This window comes from Triticum aestivum, chromosome 5D (genome assembly GCF_018294505.1).
Source record: "Triticum aestivum cultivar Chinese Spring chromosome 5D, IWGSC CS RefSeq v2.1, whole genome shotgun sequence".
NCBI lineage: Eukaryota > Viridiplantae > Streptophyta > Magnoliopsida > Poales > Poaceae > Triticum > Triticum aestivum.
In genome coordinates, this window is record NC_057808.1 from 242,983,872 (window position 1) to 242,997,673 (window position 13,802).

At 41.4% G+C, this 13,802-nt stretch overlaps 1 protein-coding gene across 1 annotated transcript; it reads left to right on the forward strand.

Annotated features, from left to right (window-relative positions):
• Window positions 1–9,798: 9,798 nt before the first annotated feature.
• LOC123120432 (30S ribosomal protein S18, chloroplastic-like) lies at window positions 9,799–10,960 on the forward strand. Its single transcript, XM_044540426.1, has one exon. It carries the CDS (start codon window positions 10,319–10,321, stop codon window positions 10,829–10,831), a length of 513 nt encoding a protein of 170 aa, XP_044396361.1. The 5' UTR covers window positions 9,799–10,318; the 3' UTR covers window positions 10,832–10,960.
• Window positions 10,961–13,802: the final 2,842 nt, after the last annotated feature.

Sequence of the window (13,802 nt, forward strand, 5' to 3'; positions counted from 1 at the left end):
CACATTACTTGTTTCAAGTGCCAGAAGACGGGACATTATGCTACTGATTGTCCCGAAGCCCAAAATGGAAATGGCAATGGAAGCTCTGGGAAGAAGCCGAACCCGTTCAACAAAGGACATGTGAACCACGTGAGCGTGGAGGAGGTTGAAGCTCAGCCTGATGCAGTAATAGGTAAGTTTTTGGTTAAGTCATTTACTGCAACCGTTCTTTTCGATACTGGTGCATCGCATTCATACATATCAAGGGGATTCGTAAACAAGTTTAAGATGTCCACCCAAGTTCTCAAAAGCCCTATGTTAGTAACCTCGCCAGGAGCAGAGTATATGGCCACCCAAGGATGTTTTCAGATACCGTTGGCCATTGGTAGGCATGTTTTCCCCTCAGACCTCATTGTTTTGGAATCGCAAGGTTTGGATGTGATTTTGGGAATGGATTGGCTATCGTTGTATGGAGGAAACATCGATTGTGCCAGCAAGACGATTTTGCTTACCACCCCGGAAGGAAAAAGGATCAAGTATGTATCCCGGCATATGCCGAAGAGGACTCAAGTGAATTCCTTATCAGGAGTTGTACAGGAGGAAGTACCAGTGGTGAAGGATTATCCGGATGTATTTCCAGAAGAGTTGCCAGGCATGCCACCAGATAGAGACATTGAGTTTTTGATTGAACTTTTGCCAGGCACAGGGCCAATATCTAAGAGACCGTACAGGATGCCCGCAAAGGATTTGGAGGAAATTAAGAAGCAGATCAAGGAGTTACTGGATAAAGGCTATATTCGCCCAAGTTCGTCACCTTGGGGATCACCAGTACTTCTAGTGGAGAAGAAAGATGGATCGCTGAGGATGGTTGTTGATTACCGAGGATTGAATGAAGTGACCATCAAAAACAAGTACCCACTGCCGATGATCAATGATTTGTTTGACCGCTTACAAGGAGCTAAAGTATTTTCCAAGATCGATCTACGATCAGGATACCATCAGTTAAAGATTCGAGAGCAGGATATACCCAAGACGGCATTTACCACCAGATATGGATTGTATGAGTATACCGTTATGTCATTTGGACTGACTAACGCACCTGCCTATTTCATGAACCTGATGAACAAAGTGTTTATGGAGTTTTTGGATAAGTTCGTCGTGGTGTTCATTGATGATATTTTAATCTTTTCCAAGGATGAAGAAGAGCATGAGGAGCATTTACGATTGGTACTTGAGAAGCTCAGAGAACATCAGTTATATGCCAAGTTCAGCAAATGTGAGTTTTGGCTGAAGGAAGTTGGATTCCTTGGACATGTTATTTCTGGAGAAGGAATAGCAGTAGACCCTGCCAAGGTTGACACAGTGACAAGTTGGGAATCACCCACGACAGTTGGAGAAATCCGGAGTTTTCTTGGACTTGCAGGATACTACCGGAGATTCATCGAGAATTTCTCGAAGATTGCTAAGCCCATGACTGAGCTATTGAAGAAGGACACCAAATTCAATTGGACTGAGGAATGTGAAGATAGTTTCCAGGAGTTGAAGAAACGATTGGTTACATCACCAGTGTTGATTCTGCCCGATCAACGCAAGGACTATGAAGTTTATTGCGACGCTTCTCGTCGAGGACTTGGAGCAGTGCTTATGCAGGAAGGAAGAGTTGTGTCATATGCTTCACGACAACTTAAACCCCATGAGAAGAATTATGCTACACATGATTTGGAATTAGCAGCCGTGGTGCATGCATTGAAAACATGGAGACATTTTCTCATCGGAAACCATTGTGAGGTGTACACGGATCACAAGAGTTTGAAGTACATTTTCACGCAGAAGGAGTTAAATCTCAGACAGAGAAGATGGTTGGAGCTCATTAAAGATTATGATATGAGATTGCATTATCACCCTGGAAAGGCTAACGTAGTAGCAGACGCGTTGAGCCGCAAGAGTCATGTCAACACCCTCATGACAGGAGAATTACCTCAGGAGTTAGCCGAGGACCTTCGCGAGCTATGTTTGGAGATAGTCCCAAGAGGCTATTTAGCGACATTGGAGATTCAGCCTACCTTGATGGAAAGAATCAGAGAAGCTCAGAAGACAGACAAGGAGATTGAAGAGATAAAGGAGAAGATGAGCAAAGGAAAAGCCAAGGGATTTCGTGAGGATGAGCACGATACCTTATGGTTCGAGGACCGCGTATATGTGCCAAATGATCCGGAGATCAGGAAGTTGATTTTGCAAGAAGCCCATGATTCACCGTACTCGATTCACCCAGGGAATACCAAGATGTATTTGGATTTGAAGAATACTTTCTGGTGGACCGGAATGAAGAAGGATATTGCGGAGTATGTAGCAGTTTGTGATGTATGTCAGAGAGTGAAGGCAGAGCATCAGAAGCCAGCAGGATTGCTACAACCATTGCCAATACCCGAATGGAAGTGGGATAAAATAGGCATGGATTTTATCACAGGATTACCCAGGACTCATTCAGGCTATGACTCGATATGGGTTGTAGTTGATCGATTGACGAAAGTGGCTCATTTCATTCCAGTGAAGACCACTTACACCAGTGCTAAGTTGGCAAAGATATACATGACCAGGATCGTATGTTTGCATGGAGTTCCAAGGACCATTGTATCAGACAGAGGAACCCAATTTACCTCGAAATTTTGGAAGCAGTTACATGAAACATTGGGAACCAGGCTGGAATTCAGTACAACTTTTCACCCACAGACAGATGGACAGACCGAGAGAGTCAACCAGATTTTGGAGGACATGTTGAGAGCATGTGCACTAGATTATGGATCTAGTTGGGACGACAATTTGCCATATGCGGAGTTTTCATATAACAACAGTTATCAAACCAGTTTGAAGATGGCCCCTTTCGAAGCCTTGTACGGAAGGAGGTGTAGAACACCGTTGTTATGGGACGAAGTTGGAGACCGTCAGTTGTTTGGACCAGATTTGATTAAGGAGTCTGAACAGAAAGTGAGGATGATTCGCGATAGGCTCAAGGTAGCCCAGTCCAGACAGAAGAGCTATGCCGATTCTAAACGAAAGGAGACAGTTCACGAAGTCGGAGACAGAGTGTATCTTCGAGTATCACCACTTCGAGGACTGAAGCGTTTTGGAGTTAAAGGAAAGTTAGCGCCCCGTTTTATCGGACCATACAGAGTGTTGGAACGTATGGGAGAAGTTGCTTACAAGTTGGAATTGCCCGAAGGATTGTCTGGAGTACATGATGTATTTCATGTTTCACAGTTGAAGAAGTGCCACGCAGAGATGGCTGAGATACCACTGAGAGATACTGTGCCACTGGAAGCGATTCAGTTGGAAAGTGATTTGACTTATGAGGAGAAACCAGTTAAGATTCTCGAGTATGCCAGCCGAGTTACCCGCAGCAAGGTTATCAAGTTTTGCAAAGTTCAGTGGAGTCACCACACGGAGGATGAAGCCACCTGGGAGCGAGAGGAAGATCTACGGAAAGACCACTCCCACCTGTTTTCTAGCCAACCCGAATCTCGAGGGCGAGATTCATCTTAAGGGGGGTAGGTTTGTAACATCCCAAATTTTTAATTTGGTACGTTATACATAGATCATCATTGCATATCATGTTTTATTGCATTTTGACAAATCCTCGATAAATCCTAAGCAACTCAAGGACCCTCGGAGAGAGTTGGGGATTTTCTCGAATTTTCATATTTGATTTTCATCAAATAATAAGACGAGGATTTTGGTTTTAATTATTTTTCTCTCCGGAAAAATATTTCACTTTAAAATAAAACGAGAGGAGAAAACATGACTTCTCCAAAACAATTGAAATACTGGAGGAAAAATGTTAAAATCATTATTTGGAATTTATTTGGATGTTATTTGCAATTTTTATTGCATTAAAAATATTGCATGTTTTCAAAATATTTATTGTGATTTAAAAAAAATGTTCACCCTATTCTAGATTTTCTAACTAGAAGGGGAAAATTTATTTCATATTTTTCCGATTTTTATTTATTTTTCTACGTATTATTTTCCGCGGAACTTATTATAAAAAAAAAGCGCGACGCCCGACCGGGCCGAAGCCCAGCCGAGCGCCGGCCCGCCTCGCGCCTCTCCTCTTCCCGCACGACGCCGAGCCGCCGCCGGAGTCTGCCCCGGCCACGCCGCCCCGGCCGCCCCCTTCCCCAAGCTTCGGACCCCCCTCCTTAAATAGCCCCCCCCTCTCTCTCCCTCAACCCGCAAGCCGCCGCCGCCGCCCTCACCGCCGAGCCCGCCGCCGCCCGCATCTCACCGCCGCCGCCGCCGGAGCCGCCGCCCCTCGCCTCGCCGCACCCCCCGAGCCCCGAGCCCCGCGCCGAGCCCGGAGTCCCGCCGGAGCCCTCGCCGGAGTAGCCCGACGAGGTACTGCCCGATGCCCGTTGACCTTTGCCGGTTTTCGTTTTAAAAAAAACCCTTCGTTTAAAAAAAACCTAGATCGGTTTTTTTTTGGTTTTATTATTTTGCGAGCGTTCACCGAACCGTTCGTTTTAACGAACGCGTTCGTCAGTTTTCTCTGTTAACGAACGTCCGTTATTTAACCGTTCGACCGTTTTTCTTTTCGTCGGATTTTCTCGTTATTTTCTCAGATTCGATTTCTGATCGAATCTTCGATTCTGTTTAACTTCTGCTCGTTTATCGGAATCAGGCGATTCAAGCGCCTAGAGTTTCGTCTCGAAATTCTCTTTCCGTTTAACCTACTCAAACAAGTTTTTGCTACAGTAAAATTTGACCTAGATCCAGATTAGCAAACAAAGTTTCTTTCTTTCGCCGTTTGACTTTCGTTGCTTCTTTCGAGTTGATTCTTTTTGCAAACCGGAGTTCTTAAGTTGAACTTTCTGGTTGGTTCTTTCATTCGAGTTTTACCTGTGCATTAGATGAGTACTGATTGTATGCTTGTTTGTTTGCGATAGAGTACCCGGAGTGTGCCGCTTGTTACTTCGACTCGCTAGGTTTTGCGGATCATCAGCAAGGCAAGTAACACTTTGATCATACCCCGTTCATACCCAGTTTTCCTTGCATTAGATCTATTTCCACAAACACTTGCATGATTAGGATCTAATTAAACTGTGGGTATTGGGAATTAGTTGAGGTAGTACCTATTACCTGTTTCATATATCAAACCCTTGGGAGTTACTTCTACGTTGCTTTTATTACTGCCATGCTATGCTCGTAGACGTGGATTTGGGTTTGAGTGATATTCATGACAGATGTGAGATGTTTATTAATGGTTCAACTTAAGGTGGCAACTAAAACTCACATCTGGGTGGATTGAGGCACCTGGAGAACCCAGTGTTGCCTGTATGTATAAGGTCCGCCACCCAGGCTCAAAGGGATCATAAGATTATTCATGCTAGAAACTTCTGTGTGCAGCCACAAGCTATTATGGGCTCTAGCATAGTTGAGTAGGTTACATGATCTCTTGAAGAGGTGGGCTAGCAGATGTAGGGGAAAGTAGGTGTACCGGTCCACCCGGAGTAAAGAGTGATTGTTCCTGAAAGACTGTGTCTTGGTCATCCGTTTCTCAAACATCATGCAGTGCGAGAATCAAGCGGAGGCGATCGAGTCTTGTGGGGAAAAGTGCGCAAACCTCTGCAGAGTGTACAAACTAATCATGGTTAGCCGTGTCCCCGGTTATGGACAACTTGAGTATCTAGTACTTGGATTATCATTTGAATCTCATCACCGTGATACTTATAATTAATTTTGTTGGGTTAATGATGATACTTAATTGGGATTGAGTTGGAGGTACCTTCTCAATGTTTCAGCCACCATGATAGTTAAATAAAATTTATTCCTTTTGAAGTAGGATAAAATTGGCTTTTCGCAAAAACTGTAACCATAGAGCTTTCCACCAGCCATATATGCATATAGTATAGCATTACTATTGTTCATTGCTCTCTATGTGTTACTTTGCCAGCATATTCTATGTGCTGACCCGTTTTCGGGCTGCAACGTTTCATGTTGCAGACTTTACAGACGACGAGTAAGGTGCCTTAGGTCGTGGTCTTATACTCAGTGATGCCGCTGGAGTGATGGACTCACTTATCTTCCAAGTCTTCCGCTGTTATCGTGTTAGATGGCCTTAAGCCATGTTTATCATACTCAAACTCTTCGGAGTTATTCGATGTAATAAGTGTGTGATTGCTACTCTGGTACAAATCCTCCATTTGTACTGTGCGTGTCAGCATTACTGATCCAGGGATGACACTGGTGCACAGCAGCACATGCCATTTGAGGTCTGGTCGCTAGGCTGTAGCTAGAAGGGCGGTTGGGACGCGGCATCGGCCCATACCGCGGTGACCCCCAATTGGGACGCACCGACTGTGGGTTTTCTCCCTCGCCGATGTCGACCGCGTCTACGCAGAACATTGTTCCCTTCCCCCAGCTGCGGGATCAGGCCCGTCGCTCTATGCTTGTGAAGAGAGCAACCTAAGCAAGTAGGCTTGTAGCTTAGGCTCCTGCTAGTGTATATATAGTGGTTTTATTTTTCTCTCCATATCAACCATTTTATATTCCGTACGTGTCATTCAAGAGTGAAATGATGGTTGCTTCTTCCGACTAACTTACTGTGTGATTTGACTGCTCCTTAGTGGCCCCTACACGTACTCCCCCTACGTGTATGCAACAGTCACACGTACACATGGACGCAAAAACGCGCGCGACGCCCTAATGCATGCATGTCCGAGCACACGACGGAACACACACGGTCACGCTCAAGTGCTTAACCTACACGTGCATGCACACACATACTCAGTCAGGGTGAGCTAGTGACCGTATAAACACCGGAATATATATATATATTGAGCGCAATGAGCGTATTATGAAGTCCACTGACCGTATTTTTACAAATATACAGTGACAGACAGTGTATTTATCTCGTTTCAAATTAAGCCATATTAACCGGAGAGGAGGCAGTATGGACTAGCATTACTTTGCTGTGTCCCATCAACTTGCCGAACAAGGAGAAGGTTGCAGGACAGGAGAAGCTTGAGCGTGGTGGCTCGCAGGACAAGGAGAAACTTTTGACTAATGCAAGCTCTCCCTCGCTCAGGCGGTGGACGTGCAACAGTTAATTCGGTGTCAGATTGCCAGAAGCATACACTATACTACTAGTGCTATTATTGTTCGACTTCCCGAATAGGCGAACTACCAAGCGCAAAGTTTACTAGTACTACTACTATAGTCTATAAAGGTACGTACTATACTAGTACTAGGAACCGGATGGAGGAGCGTCTGCACTCTTATTATAATTTTAAAATGTGATAAAGCAATCTTCAACACATTTGGTTTTCTTCGAGGGTTCTCGCATGTGATAATGGAAGTTGATTGCATGGAACACTCGCCACAATTCTCGCTTAATTCTGGCTCATATCCTGTTACAAATAGTAGCGCTCGGTAATATTTCCTCTTTTTTTGTTATTCAGCATGTAAACAGGTCAGCAAACCTTGCGGCGCATCTTCGTGCGAACCGTGCTTGCTGCACTTTGAATGTGGCCGAGAGCTGGCTTGATGAAACACCTCGTTTCCTACTTCTTTTTTTGCGGGGTACCTCGCTTCCTAGTGACCAGTGTCTTGGCTGATCGTCCTAAGAATGCTTATATATGAATAAAGCTCTCTCATTTACCCGCAAAAAAGATTAAGCCATATTAACCGGAAAGGAGGGAGTATGGACTAGCACTACTTTTTGGTGTGTCCCGTCAACTCGTAGAACGAGGAGAAGCTTGCAGGACAAGGTGAAGCTCGCTTACGCCTTTTGACTAATGCAACCTACCCTCGGTGGACATGCATCAGTCCATTCGGTGTCAGATTGTCAGAGGCATACACTATAGTACCCAACATGCGGAGTACCATCATTGTTCGACTTCACGAAGAGGCGAAGAGTCAAGCGCAGTAGTACGAGTAGTACTACTACTAGAACCGCATGGTGGAGCGTCTGTACTCTTATTTTTTTATCTCTGATAAAGTACACGTTTATTCCGGAGAAGGGCGGAAAACGGCAGCCCAACATGTAATGAATGATATCGATCAACCAACCATGCTCGAATATATCTTGGCCTCCGTGCGAGCCCGTCTGTGTGTTCTCGCTCCTCGTCTCTCTCAAGGAACGGCGGGTTGGCTCTTTGCCGTCAATTGAGATCGGTTTGCTCACACTCCTGTCCCACATGTCAGTGATATGCCAAGAGGAGGTGCATTGACCGACTGGCCAGACACGTACTTGGTTTTGCACCTTCATACTACTCCTCCCTCCGTCACAGTTTACAGGGCGCGCTTCATTATGATGCATTTCTCTCAATGCATTTCCACCACCAAAGAGACTTTAGACGCGTTTGGTTTAATGCTCAATTAATTAGGGCGTGGTAACCGCAATCAAGTCCACAATTTTCTCTCCATGTACTGTACTACTACGAAGTGGAGTAAGTGCATGCATGTGTGTACCCGGGGTGGAAGCACTGCATGCATGTGTGTACGCATTATTCCCTCTAGTAATAGACGTCGTGCTATAACTACCAATGCTAATTTTCAGGCCGATCGCTAGTCGCCTTGGTCCCACAGATTTTTTTTCTTTTTTCTGAAGCATGCTGTATAAACAGTGACGGATGGAGTAGTATGAGCGGATTCAAAGAAGAGCGTATTGATGGTTGCTTCTTCAGAGCAACTTACAGTGGGAAAGGTGGGGCTTATGATTTGAGTGCTCATTACTCACTATTAATGCGGCGCAACGACTGGGCTGAGTCTCCCATGCGGTTGTGCACTACCCCCTCGGTTCTTAAATATACTCCGGAGTATTTGTCTTTCTAGATATTTCAACGAGTGACTACTCAAATATTTGTCTTTTTAGAGATTTCAAATGGACTGGCACATACGGATGTATATAGACATATTTTAGAGTGTAGATTCACTCATTTTGCTCCGTATGTAGTCACTTGTTGAAATCTCTAGAAATCCCCTCCCATCGTGTATATATACATCCGTCCGTGCGGTGGACGACGTCTTCTTCTTTCTTTCTCTATCTATATATAGAACCCTCGTGTCATTTCTTATTTTTGGTCTCATATAATTAAGGAATTATATACATATAAAATCCAATATAATTTCGCCTATAAAAGAAGGATTACTTTTCCTTGCTAATATATAGGAAGAAGGGGTCATCTTTTTCTTTTTTAGGGATAGGAAAATTTCGTCGATATGGTTCATTTTATATATAGCATAACAATCTTGGGCAAGAGTTTATGATCATATATGTATTCCAACAAGGAAGGAGGATTTTCAATGCGGGATATAAAAACATATCTCTCTGTAGCACCCGTGCTAAGTACTCTATGGTTTGGTGCTTTAGCAGGTTTATTGATAGAAATTAATCGTTTATTCCCAGATGCTTTGTCATTCCCTTTTTTTTAATTCTAGTTATTGCTATGGGAGGGATAGATTTCTTCGTGATATGACAAAATTTGATCCTTTTCAATCTTTTTTTAGTATCGGAAGGAAAAAGAAAGAAAAGATGGATTGGGTTGAACCTCAGAGTCATTAAAAAATTTGTAAACCCCATTTTTGAAAATAGAAATTCAATTTAAAGGGGTACCCAAGCTAAATAAGGCCTCAGAAATCAGAGCATAGAAAAGGTGGGGCTGGCTAATTAAATGAAAGGATTTCGAACCAAAATCTTTGCTAATTCGACAAGGATTGTATTCTTTAATTATTTCTCTATTTTTTATTACTTAATTTAAGAATAAAAAAAATTATTCTAATGAATTTTATTCTTCTTCTTCGGATTCAAAATAGAAGAATAAAAGAATAAGTAGAAGAATTAAGTTAAGTCAATCCAAAAAGAAAAGGAGGTTCATGGCCAAGGGAAAAGATGTTAGAATCAGAGTTATTTTGGAATGCATCAGTTGTGTTCGAAAAGGTGCCAATGAGGAATCGACGGGGATTTCTAGATATAGTACTCAAAAGAATCGCCACAATACACCCGGACAATTAGAATTCAAAAAATTTGTCGTTATTGTCGCAAGCATACGACTCATCACGAAATAAAGAAATAGGAACATCGTGTGTTCGATCTTTCCAAACAACAGAAAGAGTAAGAACTTCATATTTAATATATAAAGAAAACATAGTATAGAATACAAAATACAAATCAACTCATCTGATTTCCGGTAGATATTATTTCATATGTATAGAGGGTATTCATATACTATAATATGAATCAAATAAGATATGGATCAAAGAAAAACTACTTCTTCTGGATCCTAAATTAATAAAATAAAGAAGTGAATTTTCAAATTTTCAAATTTTAAATAAGGAATAAATCATGTATACATCTAAACAACCTTTTCTTAAATCTAAGCAACCCTTTAGTAAATCCAAGCAAACTTTTAATAAATCCAAGCAACCCTTTCGTAAATCCAAGCAAACTTTTCGTAAATTCAAGCAACCTTTTTGTAAATCTAAACAACCTTTTCGTAGGCGTCCCCGGATTGGCCCGGGAGATCGAATTGATTATAGAAACATGAGTTTAATTAATAGATTTATTAGTGAACAAGGAAAAATATTATCGAGACGAATAAATAGATTAACCTTGAAACAACAACGATTAATTACTCTTGCTATAAAACAGGCTCGTATTTTATCTTTCTTACCGTTTCGTAACTATGAGAACGAAAAGCAATTTCAAGCCCAGTCAATTTCAATAATTACAGGTTCTAGACCCAGAAAAAATAGACATATTCCTCAATTAACGCAAAAGTACAATTCCAATCGAAACTTAAGAAACAACAACCAAAATTTAAGAAACAACAACCGGAACTTAAGTTCCGATTGTTGATGTTTTATTCGAATTCGAAAGGGCCAGACCTATATATATTATAAAGAAAGTAATCCAGCTCGTTGATTCCTACCACTTAATCTTAATTTATTGTATCTTCCCGGAGTTCCCTCTCCGGGAATTCATCTTTTATTATTCCAGTATATTACTTTATTTATACCTTTAATTGATGATCTTTATTTTATTGGAAATCGTGTAAAGATTATTTGGATTTGATACAGCTACTTGTGCAAGCATTTTACGATTAAGAATCAATTTCTTCTTGTACAGGTTGTGTATTAATTTACTATAACTATCGAATACTTTATATACCCGCGTTGCTGCGTTTATCCGAGTGATCCACAAACGACGAAAATCCCTCTTTTGCCTACCTCTATCTCGATGAGAGGAAACAAAAGCTCTTTTTACCTGTTGGGTAATCATTCGATTAAGTCTTAAATGAGCCCCTCTAAAGTTTGAGGCAAATGAACGCATTTTTGTTCGTCGTCTCCGGGCTATATATCCTCGCGGAACTCTGGTCATTGAATCAAATTAACCTTAATGAATAACTAATGATTTCTCTTCTTTTAGCCACCCTTTTTCTCATTAATAACAAAACTAATTATTCCGATATATAAAATATTAATTCCAATGGCTTTTGCTATAGTAACCTTCCCAACCACGATTTTTTATTCCACTCCGTTCAGTTATTTCTATACGAAATAACAAATTCATTCTAATAATACTAAAAAAATAGTGGGTTCCATCGTTTCTATGGTTCCCTTTTAAACGGTGAGGCCCTCTCTATACACCGGAGCCCTTTCTTTCATCAAAAGGTATTGCGAACTTGTATAGTCCACATTCTTTGGCTCTACCTATCCATTATAGAGTAAATAGCTCTTTTCACAATAAGAGTTATCCATACAGTGACGGTATTTAATTATGAAAGTTGGCTAAGTAGCTGACCCTGTTAGTCCGTTCTTTTAAGATAAAGGAGCATAAGCCTTTTTCTTTTTATTACTATTTCCTCCGCTTAATGGATAACCATTTGCTACCAATGGGAGAATTGCTTCTTATTTCCAATTTAGATAATTGGATTTGCACCAAAGGAAACCATAAATTCCATATACCATAGAAATCTAGGATAGAGAAGCTATATCCTATTCATTGGTACTAATCATGGATACTTCAATTTTTTTTATATTTGTTTGAAGTCATGATCTGAACGAGTCGCACATACACCCTAGCACATGTTCCTCGACGCTGAGGGCATCCTTTAAGCGCGGCCGTTTTTCGAGCATTTCGTATTGGCTGTCTTGCGTTTCTAATAAGTTGTTTAACCGTCGGCATGTTGTATGTATATAGAAAAAAATGGATTGGTTTAGATCCATCTTAACCTGATGATTGCTCATCATGAAGTCTTTCTATTTTCTATTAAATCGAGGAAAACACGAATTTAGCTGTGAAATAACTTTACAAGAAATCCGGACACTACCAATCCTTAAACATTTCTGGAAACCACACTGGATCAGTATCGCAGTGCTTGTCAATCATTTCATCCCCTACAATATCGACAAGTCCATAAGCTTTGGCTTCGTCTGCTGACATAAAAACATCCCTTTCCATGTCTTCGGATACAACCCAAAAAGGCTTGCCTGTTCTTACTGCATAAACCCTTGTGATCATTTCGCGAACTTTGTGTAACTCTTCTACTTCTAGTAAAAATTCTGGTGTCCTTGCCCGATAATAAGCACTAGCAGGTTGGTGAAGCATAATCCTCGCGTGAGGGAATGCTATACGCTTGGTGGGTTCTCCTCCAAGCAGAATGAAGGACGCCATGGAGGCGGCTATTCCGAGGCATATTGTATATATATCTGGTGTCACCGTTTGCATCGTATCAAAAATAGCCATTCCTGAGATTAGCCACCCGCCTGGGGAGTTTATAAACAAAAAAATATCACTAATTCCATCTTCTATACTCAGATATACCATGAGACCTGTAATATGATTCGTGATCTCGCAACGAATCTCTTGACCTAAAAAAAGTGTCCTTTCTCGATACATAACATTGTATAAGTCAACCCAAGTCGCTTCTTCATCTCCAGGAATCCGGTAAGGTACTTTTGGAACACCAATGGGCATATTAGATTAATATTATTAAATTTAAGTAAGAAAACCACACTTTAATATGGAAACGTAAGAATGGAACAGAAAGAAAGAATCCGCAGTTTATTGTCTTAATTTTTATTCTTATTCTATATGAATACTATAGATTCTATTAATACGTAGATTGAAAGGTTATACATATAAGGAATGTAAGACAGATTGAATAAAGAAAAAGGAATGGGTGATTGGAATGCTAAACAAAGAGGGGTAGCGATCTATTCTTCGTTTTTTCCAAATTGGCCAAGTTACCCATTGCATATTGGCACTTATCGAGTATAGAATAGATCTGCTTCTCTTTCTTCTTATGAACAGAATTGGCTTCTTATTTTTAATGGAATGAAATAAATATTCGCGCTTTCTGACACAGAATCCCCTAGAAGGGTTAGGTACATAGGATATGGATAGTCTTTTTCAATGCGATAAAATAAAGCGACATCGTGTCTATTTTTCTTTGCTAAAGGGGTATTTCCATGGGTTTGCCTTGGTATCGTGTTCATACTGTCGTATTGAATGATCCGGGTCGATTGCTTGCGGTGCATATAATGCACACAGCTCTAGTTTCTGGTTGGGCTGGCTCAATGGCTTTATACGAATTAGCAGTTTTTGATCCCTCTGATCCTGTTCTGGATCCAATGTGGAGACAAGGTATGTTCGTAATTCCCTTCATGACTCGTTTAGGAATAACGGATTCGTGGGGTGGTTGGAGTATTTCAGGAGGAACTGTAACAAATCCGGGTATTTGGAGTTATGAAGGTGTGGCAGGTACACATATTGTGTTTTCTGGCTTGTGTTTCTTGGCAGCGATCTGGCATTGGGTATATTGGGA

Excerpts from the sequence above, each read along its gene's own strand:
- LOC123120432 (XM_044540426.1), top strand. The coding sequence starts at position 10,319 with ATGTATACATCTAAACAACCTTTTCTTAAATCTAAGCAACCCTTTAGT.